Raw genomic sequence first — 18,304 nt, 5'->3', positions numbered from 1 at the left:
CATTCCACTAACTTGTACTCCATTTGTCTGACTCATACCTCTTTCAATTGATTCAAAACTTAGAGCAAAAGAGAAAGAGTATGATTACCAATCACCTCTTCAAACAATGAAAGTCAGCAGCTTCCCTAGAAATACACATTCCTTATAAATCTATTCTTAATTTAATGCAGCTTTTAAATCACCTGTATGTTTCCATCACAAATAGGGAAAATATTTTTCTTTTGAAAATGACACTGATCTTGCAATCTCTGACATGGAATCAAGAATGACTAAATGTAGACATAATTATTGTGTGTACACATGAGAAACTATCCTAATAATTTAATCATACATCTGTAGTATTTCCTTTTCACTCTGACCCATGATAAAATCTATGCTTAACTCTGTCTTTCACCAGCCAGTTTTCTGGTTTAATTAGTTCCTTCCTCAGTCTTTTCAGTAAAGATTAGAGTCAGCTAAACCATAGTTTTTGAAACTATTTCTACAGGAAGATAAAGTAATAAAGAGAGAGCATGAAGTTTTCTGATCAAATAACATGACACTAGAGTGCAGTTTAAAGAAGTTAAAGAAATCTATTTTTTGCCCATTTCTAAACTGTTCATTTTAAATATCAGGAAAGAAGTCCTTTCCAAGAAATTGTACACCTGTCAACTCAGGATTAGATTACGTAATTGGCTCCCAGCTACAGAGACATAGTATTGTTAATTTAAAGGGAATTCATATCCTTTAGGTACCAGACAGACTGCAAAGATGATGCATAGCATGATAATTTGAAAAACTGATAGAAAGAATTTGCAATTTGGCAATGACGGTATGAGACTCACTCTCCCAATATAAACAACTATGAAACTGGACAAAATACATGAAGCACACACTGAACATCAGACAGGAAGGGCTATGATCCTTGGAGAAGAGAAAAACAAGAAAGCCACATTTATCTTGGCTTTCTGCCTGGAGGCACTTTCCAGATCATAGCACAGGGAAGTGGAGTCAAAAAGAGAACAGAGGTTTCACCGGATGGATGAAACAGAGGTCAGAGTTTGGGTCTGTTGAGGCTGCTAGAATTTTCAGGGAGAAGCAGGAGCTATGTAGAAGAGAAACTCTAGAAATATGCATAGGGGTCTTTTAAGTATTTGGCTGAATATTAGGATGCAACACCACAGGGTGAGGCTCCAGGAAGTCCAGCAAAATATAACTCTTGAGGGGCTGTAAGATGAAAAGAGTACCTATAAGGCCGTGTGGAGTTGGGACACACTGGGGTTTCAACCAGACACAGTGAAATGACCTCACAGAACACTCAGGTTATACAGCTAAGGCCCCACAAAGGCTATGCTGTGGGTATAGGACTACTCTAGAAGGAGAAACAATGTGAAGATGCTCATGTTTCTGTAAGGCCAGGATTTTCTGAGAAAAAAATGTTGGCACCTGGGTTCAAGGATGATTATGTAGATAAATAACTCTGGAATGATAAAGAAATCTATCTCCCAGAGCTATGCATTCACATTTCAAAAAATAATAAAATTTGGAGTCATTTGTTTACATTCCAAGGGTAATTGACGAAGGAGCTTTCTCTTTCTTTCTCTCTCTCCTTCTCTCTCTAGAGAAGAGGTATGGCTGTGAAAGCAGCTCCTATACAAGCCCCAAGATTAGTAATAACATATTTCTGTATTTCACTTGCACATATCAATATATTTCATGTATATTTCTATAGATTCCATATATATATTTCACATATATATTTCTATCTATATTTAGTATATGTATTTCTATATATTTCATATTTATATGAAAATCAGGTGGATATTTCTGCTCAAATAGAACGCTATCTTATTTTTGTACCAGATGATTTGGGAACTTCCTCAAACAAAGTCTCAGTTTTTCTGAAGAAGCAGCTTTGAATCAACTCAAATTTTTAAAAAGTATCTCACTGGAATCTTAAATCACCTAAGACAGGCTTTGGGCTGGAATATCTTGTGACAGATGTTACTAATCATCCTATTCTTGTAAAAAATAATCTCAAATTGGCTTTCTTCTCTTATTTACTTTTTAGCCATCTACATCCCAGGGGACAGCCATGATGAAGCAGTTGTGAACTGAGTCCTCATACTGAATGGGGGTGTTAAGAATTATCTATGAATATTGGAAAACATCAGCTTCAGATTTGGGTTCTATTTGGTCATTAAATAAAACGATAATGATTATATGCCTACAATGTCGGAAATATGACCAGTACAAAAATAAGTGAAATGTGGCCTAAGAGGACACATATAAAAAGTTATTCCAGTATTCAAGTAATGTCATAGAAGTATCAGAAAAAGGAAACAATTCTCCTTGTTTGGATGTGGATTGGATAATAAAGGTTTAACAGAAGTTCCTCCAGGTAGAAGTAGGCATTTGGGGTTCTGACATAATTAATTTTGTACCTTTTTTTCCCCCCTAAAGTGAACTGATCAATGTGTTCAGTCCTTTCCATATCTGTTCATTTACTTTTGTTTTAAATGTTGATGTTCACTAAATTTGGGATTTTTATTAGGAAACTACTTCAAACCCCTTTTGGAAGTATTTCAGTAAGACAAGTACAAGGAATAGCACTAGAGGAAGTGACTTACATACCTTAAATTTATTTATAAATGCATTTTGGATTTAATCTACTTAAGTTTTTTCTGAATATACTGTGTATTTCCCCACATTTGTAGAATAAAAAGGAAATCGCAAAACACATATTGGTCTCATTTGTCATACTTGTTTATTTCTGAACTTAGAAATAACCACCCAAAATAATACTTAATCATAAGTAACTTTAACACTCAAAATGACTGGAGTGCCTCGGTGGCTCAGTTGTTAACCATTTGCCTTCGGCTCGGGTCATGATCCCAGTGTCCTGGGATCAAGTCCCACATCGGGCTCCCTGCTCTATAGGAAGTCTGCTTCTCCCTTTCCCACTCCCTCTGCTTGTGTTCCCTCTCTCACTATCTCTCTCTGTCAAATAAAAAAATAAAAATAAATAAAAAATAAATAAGACTCAAAATGACCTTTAGTAATATGCACCAAAAATTTTCCTGCAACTTCCAGAACTATCATATTAACAACAACAACAAAATCCAAAAGGCCTTTGATACATCAATCCTTTTAAAAATATTAATTCACTTCCCCAAATAGCTAGCAGCCTCCCAACTGTGTATGTGTGAGCCCAGGCTGAGATGAGGTGTGCAAACAGTCTGCTCAAAGGGCCTTAGTTTAATGGGAGTTCAAGAAGTCTTCCTGAGAATAACTCTCACACAAATACACAAAAATTACCTCCACACTAACAAAAATCAAACTATCTGATGACAGTTAGTATGTGGAAACCTCCCAGTGAAGTTTTTTCATAATGTTATAAATAAAATCCATGACAGAATGTATTTTTGCACCTCATAATTAATGCTGTAAGTGATTATGGATGCTGATACAAATAAAATAATAACATAAGGCTCTACTACTAATAAAAAGGAACTGCTAGTCACTTGATTTTTTTCCACCTTTGCCTCCTTCAAAGATAATTCAAAAGAAATAATTACCACAAACATATAAAGGGTTTCTCTACTGCCTTGTACCTTGCCCCCTTTTCTTTCTTTTTTACTATCCACCACCCCGTCCTATAAGCTCTGGCTGTTCGATAAAACACAAGGCTTGCAAAACTAGTCCTCAGAAAACACATCCTGTTAACGGAGTCCTCAAGCAAGAGGCATGAGAAAAAGGACAACTCCCAAGCACTAGCAGAGAGTGAAGTGGAGAACTGCTGCCTGTGGTAAAATGGCAAGATCCCATAGTCACCTTTCCAATCGTACCCAGTCTCGGATCCTGCTTCAGTTGGAGAGTCACCTGGTGTTCAGGTGCTCTTGACAACACACCTGAATGAAGCCTTTTTTTTTTTTTTTTAAAGATTTTATTTATTTATTTGAAAGAGAGACAGTGAGAGAGAACATGAGTGAGGAGAAGGTCAGAGGGAGAAGCAGACTTCCCATGGAGCTGGGAGCCTGATGTGGGACTCGATCCTGGGACTCCAGGATCATGACCTGAGCCGAAGGCAGTCGTCCAACCAACTGAGCCACCCAGGCGCCCCCTGAATGAAGCCTTTAATCTCTATTTATGTCACTTAAGTAATTTTCCCTTGGCAGTAAAATCTACATGCAATGTAGCAGGTGACCAGATATAAAGCAGGGGAACCCAGCGGGCTTAGCTGGAAGAGTGTGTGACTCTTGATCCTCGGATTGTGAGTTCAAGCCCCATGAGCTCAAGCCCCATAGTTCAAGCCCTATACTAATGTATAGATTAGTCCAGGCATTAACTTAAACAAGATAGAGATTGGGTGTAGAGAAAGTCCAGGCATTTACTTAAACAAGTAAAAAAGTTACAGGAAAAAAGAAGAACGGCAACAAAGAAGATATAAAGCAAATATTCTCTGTTTACTTAAAAATACTGCTTTTAGCAAAAAAAATGATAGAATTTATAACCGTACAAAATACTATAAAGGTATATAAGGCCTATATAAAAAAGATTGGTTTCTAATCCTCCCTTACCTATAGAACACTGATGGGATAATCTCACAATGTCAATGTGTGAACGGCAGTAATGTTAGTTCCACTAAGTGAAAAAAAATCTCCAATATGTTCAATAATACTGCCAGTGACAAGACTACATGGTATCATGATGTTAATCTTCCACCTGTAAGGCACTAATCCGTCTACCATGAGATCAATCAATACTTAGAACCGACATAAAGAAAAAGTCATTTTGACTATAGCAAAAAAATTTAAAATTAGAGAAAATCAACTAACTATAATCCTTTGCTTAGCGTAGAAAAAATTCAAACGGACTTTGTATTAGAATGCACAGTATTACAAACAACATGGTCATCTAACAAACTAAATGTCCTAAAAACAATGAAGAAAATGCAGTAGATCCATTTTAAACATTTTTATATTCTATGGTATTTTAAAATAATTTCTACTTCTGATATCTAAATGAAAAAGTCACCTATAATAAGGCAATATGGAAATAAGGTATACATGAGAGATTATATAAAATTTTAGTAAAAGTTCCATGCTCTAAATAAATTTAGATCCAATAATTATGTCAACTCAAAACATTATAAAACGAATTTATCTTACAACAAGTCTGTTTTTCTGAAGTGATGGAACCAGTCTGTCATTAATTGTGGACTTTTGTTCACCCTTTTTTTCCCTGAAAGGACTGAAAAGCTGCAGCAAGGCTTGAGGATCAGACGCTAGGGGACTATGCCTTGGCACACCCTAGGGATTTTGCTCACTGCAGAGAAGTAAAACAGCAATGAAAGGAAAAGAAAAGAAAAAGGAAGAGAAGGGAGGAGGAGGGAAGGGAAGGGAGGAGAAGGGAGGGTAGAGGAGGGGAGGGAAGAAAAGCGGAAAGAGAAAGGGAAGGGGGAAGGGAAAGGAAAGGAAAGGAGCCTCTATTTTTAGAACTTTTTTGTAGGTCCTCTTTAGATGATACCTTCACATTTAGAAAAATGCAATTAAATGTTTGTGTGAAAGTGAATCACATGTCAGCCATCAGGCAAACACCCCGAAGAGGAATGAAATAAGAAATCTCCTTTGCACGTATGCAGTCATTTCTTAAATTTAAAACTTTTCCTAGTAGGCTGTCAGAAAAGGTCTGTCAATAATTGGTTTCCATGGTATTCCGTTGATTTCTATTTTATTCAGTCAGTAAGAAGATTGGCCTATCGTTGGTTATCTGCTAATTTGAGCCAGAAAGGGGAAAAAAATGTAAAGCCATTTTAACAGTTTGCTGGATACTAGAACAAAGAAAAATTAATTTCCTTCAAGCCAAAATGACATAAGCAACACCTCTAATCCTGGAAGGCACAAGGAGAGTCAAACCTCAGCTATAGGAACACTTTATGTAACAACCTGAGTTCCTAACAACTCCCAATATATTCTGAAGGTCAGTGAAATAATTTCCTCCTTAAAATATCAACTGGCACTAAAAGAGACAACTGCAGGCTAGTCTGAGTTTCTCTCACTTGGTTTCTTCCTGGATATATAATTCATACGCTGTGCCTAGCCAAGTTGAAATAGAGCTTGGAAAAAAATGCAAAGAGAATGATTTCCCAATAAAGGTAAAATTACGAACCATTTTTCACAAATTTTGAAAATCGCCTGGAGGATACCCTTGTTCTAGAGAATCATAATGAAGGAGAATTCACACCCAAAAGCTTGTAGTCTGGTGACCTTTAGTCATACAATTACTAAAAGAGATCATTAGAGAACTTGCAACAGTATTCTCGCCCCCCAAAAGAAAATGGAATCCTAGCTTAAAATTTTCAGTGACATCATAAAGAGAAAGCAGAGTCCAAATAGCATCGTCTTAATAAGAGAAAGGAGGAGGTACAAGAGGCTCACACAAGCAGTTTTTTATTATTCAGTTTTTATTGTTCAGTTTTATTATTGTTTTCAAATACCCTACAGATACTGCAACTCCTTCTTGCCCATACCCTCAGGCCAATGATGGGTGTCATTGACTCATGATGCTACCCTGATAAAATCCATCTACCAACAAGGTTCTACAGATTTTCCTCTAATCTAGAAATTCTGGGCAAGATCTTTATTGACAAATCAACAGATTGACCTAGAAGCCAGAAACAACCGTGAAGAGAACTTTGATCACATAAGCTTTTAAACCTCACCTGTCCAAGCATTAATCATAATCCAAATGACTTGGTAATGGCATGAAAGAGGACCCACCAAAACAAGTTATAAGGGGCTTCTGGCTGGCTCAGTGGGTTAAGCCTCTGCCTTCGGCTCAGGTCATGATCTCAGGGTCCTGGGATGGAGCTCCACATTGGGCTCTCCGCTCAGCAGGGGACCTGCTTCCCCCTGTCTTTCTGCCTGCCTCTCTGCCTACTGTGATTTCCTCTCTCTGTCAAATAAATAAATAAATAAAATCTTTAAAAAAAAAAAAAAGTTCTGAAACCACAGAGAAAAATATTTCTACTTGATAGATTAAACTAATTCTTCTGGAACTTTTTTTGATAAAATAATATTACTGTGGCCCCTGGGTGGCTCAGTGGGTTAAGCCTCTGCCTTCGGTTCGGGTCATGATCCCAGGGTTCTGGGATCGAGCCCCGCATCAGGCTCTCTGCTCAGCAGGGAGTCTGCTTCCCTCCCCCCGCCCGCTTGCCTCACTGCCTACTTGTGATCTCTTTCAAATAAATAAATAAAATCTTTAAATAATAATAATAATAGTAATAATAATATTTACATAGTAGATGCTGGAGAGATTGCAGTGAGCACTTTAAATATGTGCCTGCCTTTGTCAAGTTTACAGTCTAGCAGAGAGAACAATTTCAAAGGAAGTTCAGGGGCACCTGGGTGGCGCAGCTGGTTGAGTATCAGACTCTTGGTTATAGCTCAGGTCGTGATCTCTGGGTCATGATACGGAGCCCCAGGTCGGACTCCTGAGAGTTTCTCTCCTTCTCCCTCTGCCCCTCCCATTCGTGCCCTCTTTCTCTCTTTCTAAAGTAAATAAATTTTTTAAAATAAGTAAATAAAAAAGAAAGTTTAATAAACTATGGAACTATAATAATTGTAGAAGTACAGAAAACTAAGGAAATAGTGTAGCAAGACCCCACAGTATTGCTCAAACTTTGTAAACTCAATCCATACTGAGAAATACATTTACACTGTAATCCAGTCCCCATGTATCTATAGTAAAATAATGTACAACACAAACTCATGCATAGACATACCCATAGTCATTAAAACTGGAACATTTTCTTGTCCTGAAAATGTGAGACAAACTGATATTTTCTATCCCATTTTTATTTTCCCAGCCTTAACCACAAGATGGATTTTAGGATCCCTGTAATGGATTTTGACCCAAAGACTGAAAAACACAGACCAATGGTATTTTTAAGTCCGCTACATCATTTGCTAAAATGCAAAATTCCTAAGCCCACCTAAAACTACTGAATTAGAATCCATGGAAGATGGGCCCAGATGGACATTTTAGCAGGCTGTCCAGATAATTCTTGGGCATGTTACAGTTTGAGAACCCTTGGTATCATTTAATCTCCAATCTAAAGAAGATTAGGAATTATTCAGGCAACAAGCAGGTAGAAAAGTGTTATTGCCAGAAGCCACGGTTGATACAAATAGATACATGTGGGAGAGGGGCAGAATGCATTTAAGGACGCTCAGTGGAACAGGAGTCTAGAGCACTACGGGAAGGCAGTGAGGATGGAGAGGCAGGCATGGCTCATTCTTCAAGTTCCCTCTTCTGTTATGTTAGAAACTACCTCAAGAATAATAAAAAGGGGGGCGCCTGGGTGGCTCAGTGGGTTAAGCCGCTGCCTTCGGCTCAGGTCATGATCTCAGAGTCCTGGGATCGAATCCCGCATCGGGCTCTCTGCTCAGCAGAGAGCCTGCTTCCCTCTCTCTCTCTGCCTGACTCTCCATCTACTTGTGATTTCTCTCTGTCAAATAAATAAATAAAATCTTTAAAAAAAAAAAAAAAGAATAATAAAAAGGAAGGACATTTTGACAAATGCTACAGCAAGAATGAACTTGAGGACATCATGCAAGTGAAATGAGCCAGACAAAAACAGTCAAATACGGTACGATTTCACTTATATTAGGTATCTAGGGCAATCTCATTCGCAGAAACAGAAAACAGAATGGGGGTTGCCAGCGCTGGGGGAGGGGAGAAAGAAGTGTTGTTTAAATGGGTACAGAGTTTCAGTTTTACAAGATGAAGTTCTGGCGATTGGCTACACAATAATATGAGTGTATACACCGAACTGTATACTTAACCATGATTAAGATGGGACATGTGTATGCATTTTATCACAGTCTTAAAAAAGGATACACAAGACCAAGAGTCCTGATCCTATTTGATCCTCACTAAGTATCTGACTCCTTTCCCACTGAGACTGAATTCCCCTCCTAGAAGCAAAAGCAACCATTCCCTTTTTGGCAATCAAGATATTAGAATTATCAACCTTTCTTCCTTTTTGTTTTTCGTTTGTTTGTTTCAAAAGCTTGTAAAAACTTTCTACATTGGAAAATGAAAGGAGAGGGAGAGTGGAGAAAAGAACTGATTTCAACTTAATCTTGTAATGAAGAGCACGGCCCTGCAACAGTCTTAGCGGAAGAGAGGAAGCTGAAGAAACACTACAGTTTTGGACTGAAGCTCATGAACTATCTCCTGAGGATCACGAATATTGACTTTATCCCTGACAAATATTTTTGTCCATAAAGCTTTTCCTCATGAAGGGAAATTTTGCGTGATGCCTATGTTCACACACATTCTCATTTTGGGGTGCCATGTCTCACTGGTTCCCAAATCCAGCACTGAGTTGCACATCAGAATACTCTGAGCAGCCTTAAAAAATTACAAATCCCTGGCTCCACTCCAAATCTGCCAGAGCAGATCACCCAGTAGTGATCCAGTGACTATGTATTTTTAAAGCTTCTAAAGATATTTTTATGTGTAGTCTATTTGGGGAAAATCACTCAAAGAAAAGACAGTTATGAGAAGCTGCCTGAGCACATGCACTTACCTCTCTCCACCCTCTCAAAAATCTCTTTGAAATGAATGAACATAAAAGTATGAAAATATCCATAGCAGTACTAGAAAACCAGGAAGAGTTCCATCAGCAGACCAGAACACTAAGGAATTTCTGGAAGATATAAAGCAGATGGAATCAGTAAAACCCCAAATTGCTAAAATCCTGAAATTAACAGGGTCATTTACATTGTAAGGGTTGCCAGCAGAACCTCAGAATATTCCCTACATCAGAGGCAGCAAGTGGTGGCAGCAGATGTGGGTCAGTTGTCCGGTAATTAGTGAAGGCTTTGGTAACAGTTTCCCAGCATCTCATTCTCAGAGTAGCTGCCTTGTGAACTGTCCTAAGGTTGAACATGATGAGAGAGGAAAGGCCGTGTTCTGGGTCAATTCTGATGGCCAAAATGAAAGAGAAGCCTCTATTTCCAGAAGGCAAGTTTCTTGTGCAGATCATAAAGGAAAGTCCAACTGGGTTGATAGCCTTCCCTACCCATGTCCTCTCCAGAGATCCTAGGCTCAATTTGCATTTATGGTGGATTTTTTTAACCATTGCTGATAAAACAAATCCATCTAGACTCTCATTTGTAAATATGAACTGCCATCCAAAAACCAAAGAAACAAAGAAAAAAAAAAAAAAGAAAGAGCATTTTTGTTTGTTTGGTTTTGTTTGGAGAACAAATACAGGATTAACTCTGAGGGGAAAATGTAAATTCTAGAAGTCAAAGAAAACTTCCTATCATCCGTAAACTAAGAATAAGCCATTAAAAAAAAGATACAAGCAGACTACTTGGAAATTAAGATCATGAGAACAAAGAAAAACAAATCAACCAGACAAAGAGTACCTCAGAAGAAGAGCTGAATAATGGAATGACCATGTCTGAAGAATGAATTAGATATAACAGATCCCCGGGTGATCATCATAAAATATACTTCGGCAGATCCCTCCAGTGTTCTGTGGTCTGGATGAGGGCCCAGGCGGGGAGGGAGGGAAGGAGAGGACCTCACTGCAGTTTCAGAGAGGGCAGACCGAGTGAGCCCACCTTGAGCCTTCTGCCTCAACTCTGCCCAGCCTGTGTCTGCCACCAGGAATGTCCAAGGACACTTTGCTCTACTCAGGTCTACTCTTCTCTTAGTGCTAGGTCTAGGTATGATTTCCTTCTGGGAAGGCTTCCTTTGCTTCCCTTCCTCAGGCTGATTTATATTTTCTGATATGCCCACAGATCACCACAACTAAGTTTAACTCACTGCATAATAATGGTCTATCTGTGTCTCTGCCTTCCTTGACTCTGAGGGCTATTCTAACTTCAGAAGCACTGGTTCTATTCAGACACACAGACATAGATACATGTCATTCATTGTCTTCATCTTGCATGCCTACTGGTGGCAAATGCACTGTTCTAATAGCTGCAGGAGAATACAACAGGGGTTCTGTACACATGACATTAAATCTAGGTACCTTTTTTAACCCACATTGGAATTCTTTGTATTCAGTAGGGTGCCATTGCATTTTGGAACTTTCTGAATTTTGACCAGGTACCTAGTAGTTTATGCAAATGGCCCTCTAAGATTCCAACCATTTGGTCAAAATCTAGGAAGCCCTACTATATAACAGTCAATACATAATTGTCTCCCCGAAATGGATATACAATTAATTGGATGTTTTTGTTGGCTGAATATTATCTGTGAGTTCCCCAGAGGAAGTCCTAAAAGGTATTTTCAGCTTTATGCTGCTGCTTCTACTCTTCTTGACCTCTCTCACTCCTGCGCCACCAAACTGTAAAACCAGACAGCTCTGTTCCACCAGGACTATAGCAGGACATGGGAGTCCAGAAAAGATACTGTAGTTACCACTTCAAATCATCTGATGCCCAGCGTGTTTGTGTCTTGAGTAAAGCCAACAGAAATGTCTTCGAGGCTTGTACTCTCCGACATTTTTCCCCCAGCAGATCAAATCTAATCTATATACCATCTCTCGGACCACAAACATGACAGAAAATGTACTGAGCCTCAAAAGCAGATGAACTAGAATTACTAGAGTAAGGTAAAGGGCTAAGCCTATGTAGAAACACAGAGAAAGCAATCAGTAAGAAAATGAAACTACTAAAATTGTTGACTCACCACTAGCTCAGTTTCTTGGGAAATCATGCTTTTTAAAGAAAGTTATAAGAGAGGGAGGAGGACAGTGAAGCACGTAGCACTGATTAGTTTTAATTGCCCCTACAAAGCAAATATTCCTTAAGGACCGTGTGACAATGATAGAAGGATATATATATATATTTTTAAAGATTTTATTTATTTATCAGAGAGAGAGAGGGAGAGAGCAAGCACAGGCAGACAGAATGGCAGGCAGAGGCAGAGGGAGAAGCAGGCTCCCCGCCGAGTAAGGAGCCTGATGTGGGACTTGATCCCAGGACCCTGGGATCATGACCTGAGCCGAAGGCAGCTGCTTAACCAACTGAGCCACCCAGGTGTCCCTATTTTTTTTTTTTTAAAGATTTTATTTGTTTATTTGACAGAGAGAGACAGAGAGGTCACAAGTAGGCAGAGAGGCAGGCAGAGAGAGAGAGAGAAGCAGGCTCCCCGCCAAGGAGAGAGCCTGACATGGGGCTCGATCCCAGGACCCTGGGATCATGACCTGGGCCGAAGGCAGAGGCTTAACCCACTGAGCCACCCAGGTGCCCCATAAAAGGATATATTATATATGTGACAGATACAACTTATCTCTGGTAATTTTTCCCTTTAAGGCACAAAAGATCATTGATTTGGGGTATATGAAAATCAGAGGTCCAACTTACAAAGTAGTATATTGAACCTATAGTTTTATTACCAAGTAGCATGGCTTTTCACAGCTCAAAGAAAACCTACCATGGCTGAAATAAAACTAAAAATATTTTTTTAAAAAGTAAGTTAGCAATATTAATCCCATTAATCATATCTTTACTTTTCTGGGTGTGTAAAAGTCCTTCCCAGGTTGGGAAGAAAATTTCCTATATATAAGCAATTCAAACCAACTCCACACAGAGGTAGAGTTCATAAGTTCAAGTATCCTGGGGATGTGGGAACATCATAGCCCTGATATACCCAAACCTGAATGTCTCTTTAAATATACCCCACAATCAAGGCAAGAAGCAAATGTAATGCATTCTACCATAAGCTGGGGGAATCTAAGGGTTTCCAGCACCTTAAACAGCAAATATTGTGAGGATGAGAAACTATCTTCTCAAAATACTCGCTAATGGTCTTTAGGTAGAACTTCCCTAAAAAAAAAAAAATTAAATGTCCCTATCACTGTCATTGAAAATAGATCCTACCTCCCAACAAGATGGAAAGACCACTGGAACAGCACTCACCATAAAAGAATATGAAAAGTCTTTTGGAAAACTTCAATATTTTTTTCCACAGAAGAGAAAAGAAAAACAGAGTGAGGGTATTTTCTTTGAAATAATGCTATATGCAAAGTTCACTTTCTGGATTTAGTCTCTAGCTTTTAGAGATAGCACAGAGATATGGAGTTAGCACTTAGATCTGATAGGGGAGGAAAAATATGTGAACAAAAAAATGCAATGCACAAAAACAAAACTGTTTTTTTTTTTTAAGATTTATTTATTTATTTTAAGTAAACTCTATGCCCAGTGTGGGAGACCTGAACTCATGAACCTGAGATTGAGAGACACATGCTCTACTGACTGAGCCAGCCAGGTGCCCCCAAACTGGTACTTAATTTTCAGAAGCACAGACCTTGAGCTCAGGAAGATACGTGTTCTGAACTCTTTATACTTAAGTTTTTACCTTCTTACAAAAGCTGGTGCAAAGTACAGCCTTGAAGTGAAACTAAAGAACAGAGGGCAGTTACAAAGCATAGCTCAAACTGAGTGGCTGGGGGAAAAGAGGAGAAGGAAAGAGTGAGGGAAGGAGTAGAGGTCCTTTTGCTTCAAAAAGCCTGACTGCCTGTCTCTGTGCTCTAGTTCTGAAATCCTCCACATTGACACTGAATGAGACAGCATCACATTGTAAAGGACGATACGTTTCAGATCTTTGGAAAACAAAATGTATGCATTTATAGACTCTGATACACTGTTTCTTAGCAGCAATAGTTCCAAGTAGGGATAGCAAGTTAGAAATTACGGCCCAATTAGCAAGAGGCTCAGTGACAAACATAGTCTGCTGTATCAAAATTGCTTAGGAGCTACACAGATTGTAGATGATAATTTATGGAAGAAATTCTAATTCAACTGACTGGTGCAGTAAGTGTCAAGCAAAGGACAGCAAAATATATGTTGACATTTCCACAGACTCATTTTGCAAAAGAGCAACCCTAAAGTATAATTAAATAAAAAGCACATGCTATACTAATTTCATCATTTTAGCCTTTGAGTCTTCATCTGCACCAGAGCTTTGTTTTTCCACGAAGAACTTTGTCCTATGGCCCCATCATTTTCAAATTGAAAAGCTTACAGGACAATAAGATTTTCCAAGGTACTCACAATCCTCCTTTAAAGCACCAGAACCCAAACAGCCAGGTTATTAATAAATGACAAACTGGGAGTTTCCACTTACGTCGAGATATTGTTGAAGCTGAGAAACAGACGTTGGAGGCAGGGCAAATTATCCACATCTCTCTAGAAGGAAACAGAAAGCAAAAATTTATCAGCGGAAAGAAAAAAACTATCATACATGTCTTCTTGTTCAGCTGTTGCAATACATATTTCCTTCTGTTTCCTCCAACCTTGCTAGAGCACTGTTTGCTACCAGACATTGAGCTCCATTCTTCCCCACTGCAGATTAAATGGGAGGGTGGCAGTTCTTCCGCAGAGCGAGCTGCAGCACTCGCAAGGTAAAAAGCACTGAGGAGAACAGGGAGAGATGCTGCTGCTAGCCTCTTTAAGCGTGCTTTTGGGAAAGAAGCCAAAATGCTACTTCAGCATTTCAACTGTAGCACAAATATAGTATGATCAAACATTTGTTAAAAAATCACTTTTAAAAGGATGCTGTTCGAGTGTTTTAAATTTTAAATGTATGCAATTAGCTTTCACAACAGGGCTGAGAATTTCAAAGCAATTTCCCTCACTATTCTCAAACCCTTGGAAACTCACCATCCCGTTATAAATGAACCAATATGCTAACAATTCCCCCATAAAACAAAAAGCAGTTTTGTCAAAAAACAAAAAGGAGCATCACTGAAGGGCAATTTCTAATCTAAGCAAACATCAGACGTTCTTACAATTGGAAATCACCCCTGTCCTGTTCAGGTACAGCATCCCAGAGTAAACCACGGCTGTTTAAATGTAGTTTTATCCTTAGCAAATATTGAGATGTTTTGGCTCAGTTGATCTTTTTAAAGAAAAACACAAGATAAATACAAGCCACTAACTTCATTAAGTGAAAAAAAAAAGACACAGATTTCTTAAAAGTCTGACACATACCAGGGTAACAGAACTTTAAGAAGCTTACTGATTACCTAGTCAAACCCTCATTATGCACATGAGAAGTAAACAGCGGAGGCTGCTGCCAGGCAGGATGGGAGTGGGGTGGAAAGGTGACCCATGATTACATACTGCCCTAGAGGCTGAGACAGGACAAGATTTGTTATCCGGATCTCTGTTAAAATTCTACGTACTAGCGCACGTCTCATATAAAATGTTTTTTTCTCTCTCACTTTTCATTTAAAATTTTTTTTCAAAACTCATTTTAATTTGCTGGATGATGGCCCAGCTAAAATAATTGCTGTTAATATGGAGTTTAAATATTCAGGAAACACTGCTTGCTTGCTTGCTTTTTTATTGTTGTTGCTGTTATTGCTCAGGACTGATTCTTTCTTGAAGCAAAATTAACATACAGTGTTACATTATTTTCAGATGTACAAGAAATGTTTTTCATTTTTAAGGGCAATATCACCATAATTCCTAGTTATAGGAGTTGGAACAATGCTAATGTAAGTACGTATATTTTACATATTATTGTGCCCAATATTTAAACCCAAATCAAAACTTGTTTCACTGTTTTTATAAGTCATTATATTTCTTCCTCCCTCTTTTCCTTCCTCCCTTTTAAAACTACCATTTCCAAGAGCTTAGTGAGAATTAAGACAATTGCATTAAAATGACAGCCAAGCCTTGTGCTTCCAAAAATGCCTCACTTACTGATTTTTGAAAGCTTGCACAGTCATATCTCACTGGTTTTTATGAGGGCATAGGAGAAATGAATCTGGCTTAAGACATTCTCCCATGGAGCTTCCCTGTGCACCATTTTCCAACACTTTCTTAACCCTGCAGACCCTAAACAGTGTCAAACAAATACAACGGCCAGTGATCAGAACACGGGCTGTGTGTACCCTTCAGTTGGCACTACCATCCTCAGGCCACCCTTGAAAAGCCTATTCCATTAGATCTGAGTAAGAGGTTTTTAGAATTTTTTAACCATGGCCAAGGAAAAAGTCTGCAGAAAACAGGAAGGCAGCCAAATTCCCCACAGTGGGTGATAAGCTCTATATGTTGGCCAACTTCTTGAATCATCCCTACAGCTTCCTCTGTCTGATACTGCCAGAAATGGCAGGGAAGTGGGGTGGAGGAGTGATGGACCGTGGTAGGTCTCACCTTATTCCAGGGCCCTACTTTCCAAAGAAATAGTGGCTGGCTTCTTATCTGGGCTCTAAACGTATGGGTCATAAGCAAACTGAAAGCCATCTCTGTACTCTCAGGTTTTTTCCCCAAAATTCTTCCTGAAATCCACCTGTGATATTTGTGGGCACAAGCATTGTTTGTTGACATCTGACTGGGAGAAGGTGAGAAGCAGCAACCAGGATCTCCTTTAAATCAAGGCACCTTAAAAAAAACACATTTTCCTCTCTGAGGTCCAGCCTACCACCTTCAGACACCCTACACTCCTTTCAAGACAGGTTTTTGCTATTGGAGTAGAAACTTCATCAGGCTATAATTTGTGAGAAACAGTTTTTTTAAAGTTTATTTGATTAAATTATAATGTTTTGTATTTATCTTCATTCATGAAATAAAATTTTACCAGAAGTCTTTATCAAATTTTCAAAATCATTAGCTGTCACTATTTGATAGAGCTATAAAAACTATTTACAACAGGGACACCTGGGTGGCTCAGTCAGTTAAGTGTCCAACTCTTGATTTTTGGCTCAGGTCATGATCTCAGGGTCATGAGACAGAGCCTCTTGTCAACTACTTACAACAAACTGAAAAACTAAAACTCAGAATTTAACTACATATATCCCTATAACCAGTTAAGTAGATAGCCCTTCCAGAACTTTAAAAAGCAAAATACTCATGATCATTTTTGTTGTTCCAAATTCCATTTCTATAAGAAAATTACAACTATAATCTTGCTAGTGATTTTGAGACATACACTTTAATGAATTTCTAGCATTACAACAGACAAAAAGAAAACATTTATCATATCAATTATCTGTGAGTTATTTACTCACAGATAAGAGAGAAAAGACTCTTTGGGAAAAAAAAAAGACTCATTGAAAGCCACTGGAAGATGACTCCTCTAATATGAGAGAGGAAACCAAAGATGGAGATTCGTAAGATCCAGGAAGAGGATCCACCATTGGAGGGAGTCTAGGAGAAATCCTAGGATGACATCTTATGGTTTAATACCATAGTCCAATATTTGCAATATTTGCAAAGCTCATGTTGCTGTGCTGGGCAATCCTAATCTTTTATATCATAAATTCATGAACTATTTCACGGACAGAGAAGCTGTTGCAAAGAAACAACAATGTTAACATACTTAAGATGAGAAAAAAAAGATAAAAATAAAATATTTACATATAAGGGAATATTTATACTTTGTATTTTATTAATCTGCTCATATTCTCAATTTATATTTAACAAAACAATTCTAAGATTACAATCAAAACATTTTTGAAGATTCAAAACAATTTTATATTTATATTAAAAATATAATCCCTTAAAATTAGACTTAAATGACTACAGATTATTGAGAGGATCATAATTCTTTATTTTACAAAAGAACAGTCACTTGCCATTTGAGAAACATTCTTGTCCTACTCTGCTCAGACACGATTTTCCATATTCTTAAACTTCACAAAAGAACTAAATGATTCAGCAATCTGACCATGTGTAGAACATCTATTACTGAAGCTATTTTTGGAGTAGCTTCCTGCAGAGGAATAAGGAAGAAAGGTGAAGAGATGGAGGCTTTGGCATGCATCAAGTAGGACAAAGAGGGCTAAAAAAAATCACAGCTACTCTCATTTTGTTACCTATTCTGTCATTAATAAAAATAAATACATAAACATATAGAGTAATTATTTTGAGAACTGAAAAGAGATTTATTAAGCACTGAATAAGTTTGAAAAAAAACAAAAAAAATACTCCTTTTTATAAAAAAGATTTAATTCCAAAATAACTACTAGCTATAGCCATCACTTTTGACATAGAAACATATTCTTTGAGAAATTATATGTGCAAGCCATCATATCAACAAGTCCAATCATACATTTACATGCCCATTTAAAAATGTCTATTTTTAGGGCACCTGAGTGGCTCAGATGGTTAAGCATCCAACTCTTGATTTTGGCTCAGGTCATGAACTTCAGGGTCATGAGATCCAGCTCCGCGCTCAGTGGGGAGTCTGCTTGAGATTCTCTCTCTCTCTCTGCCCCTCCCCCCATGTGCATTCTCTTTCTCATTCTCTCAAATAAATTTAAAAAAAAAAAACTTTAAAGAAA

At 38.1% G+C, this 18,304-nt stretch overlaps 1 protein-coding gene across 3 annotated transcripts in view; it reads right to left on the bottom strand.

Moving 5' to 3' along the window:
• LRRC49 (leucine rich repeat containing 49) overlaps positions 1 to 18,304 on the bottom strand; it is a 160,745-nt gene that overhangs the window by 97,139 nt on the left and 45,302 nt on the right. For 2 of the 3 annotated variants that reach the window (XM_013059344.2, XM_004758321.3), the window contains one exon: positions 14,140 to 14,201. In XM_013059344.2, the coding sequence (XP_012914798.1) occupies positions 14,140 to 14,201 (62 nt within the window). Of the gene's footprint in view, positions 1 to 14,139; positions 14,202 to 14,308; positions 14,501 to 18,304 lie in introns of those variants that run through there. The other variant, XM_045073494.1, reaches the window with a different exon arrangement.

The sequence above is a fragment of the Mustela putorius genome, unplaced genomic scaffold (genome assembly GCF_011764305.1).
Source record: "Mustela putorius furo isolate JIRA1106 unplaced genomic scaffold, ASM1176430v1.1 tig00537243_pilon_pilon_pilon, whole genome shotgun sequence".
NCBI lineage: Eukaryota > Metazoa > Chordata > Mammalia > Carnivora > Mustelidae > Mustela > Mustela putorius.
Note: the sequence above shows the minus strand (reverse complement) of the source record. Positions and strands in the feature narration are given on the sequence as shown.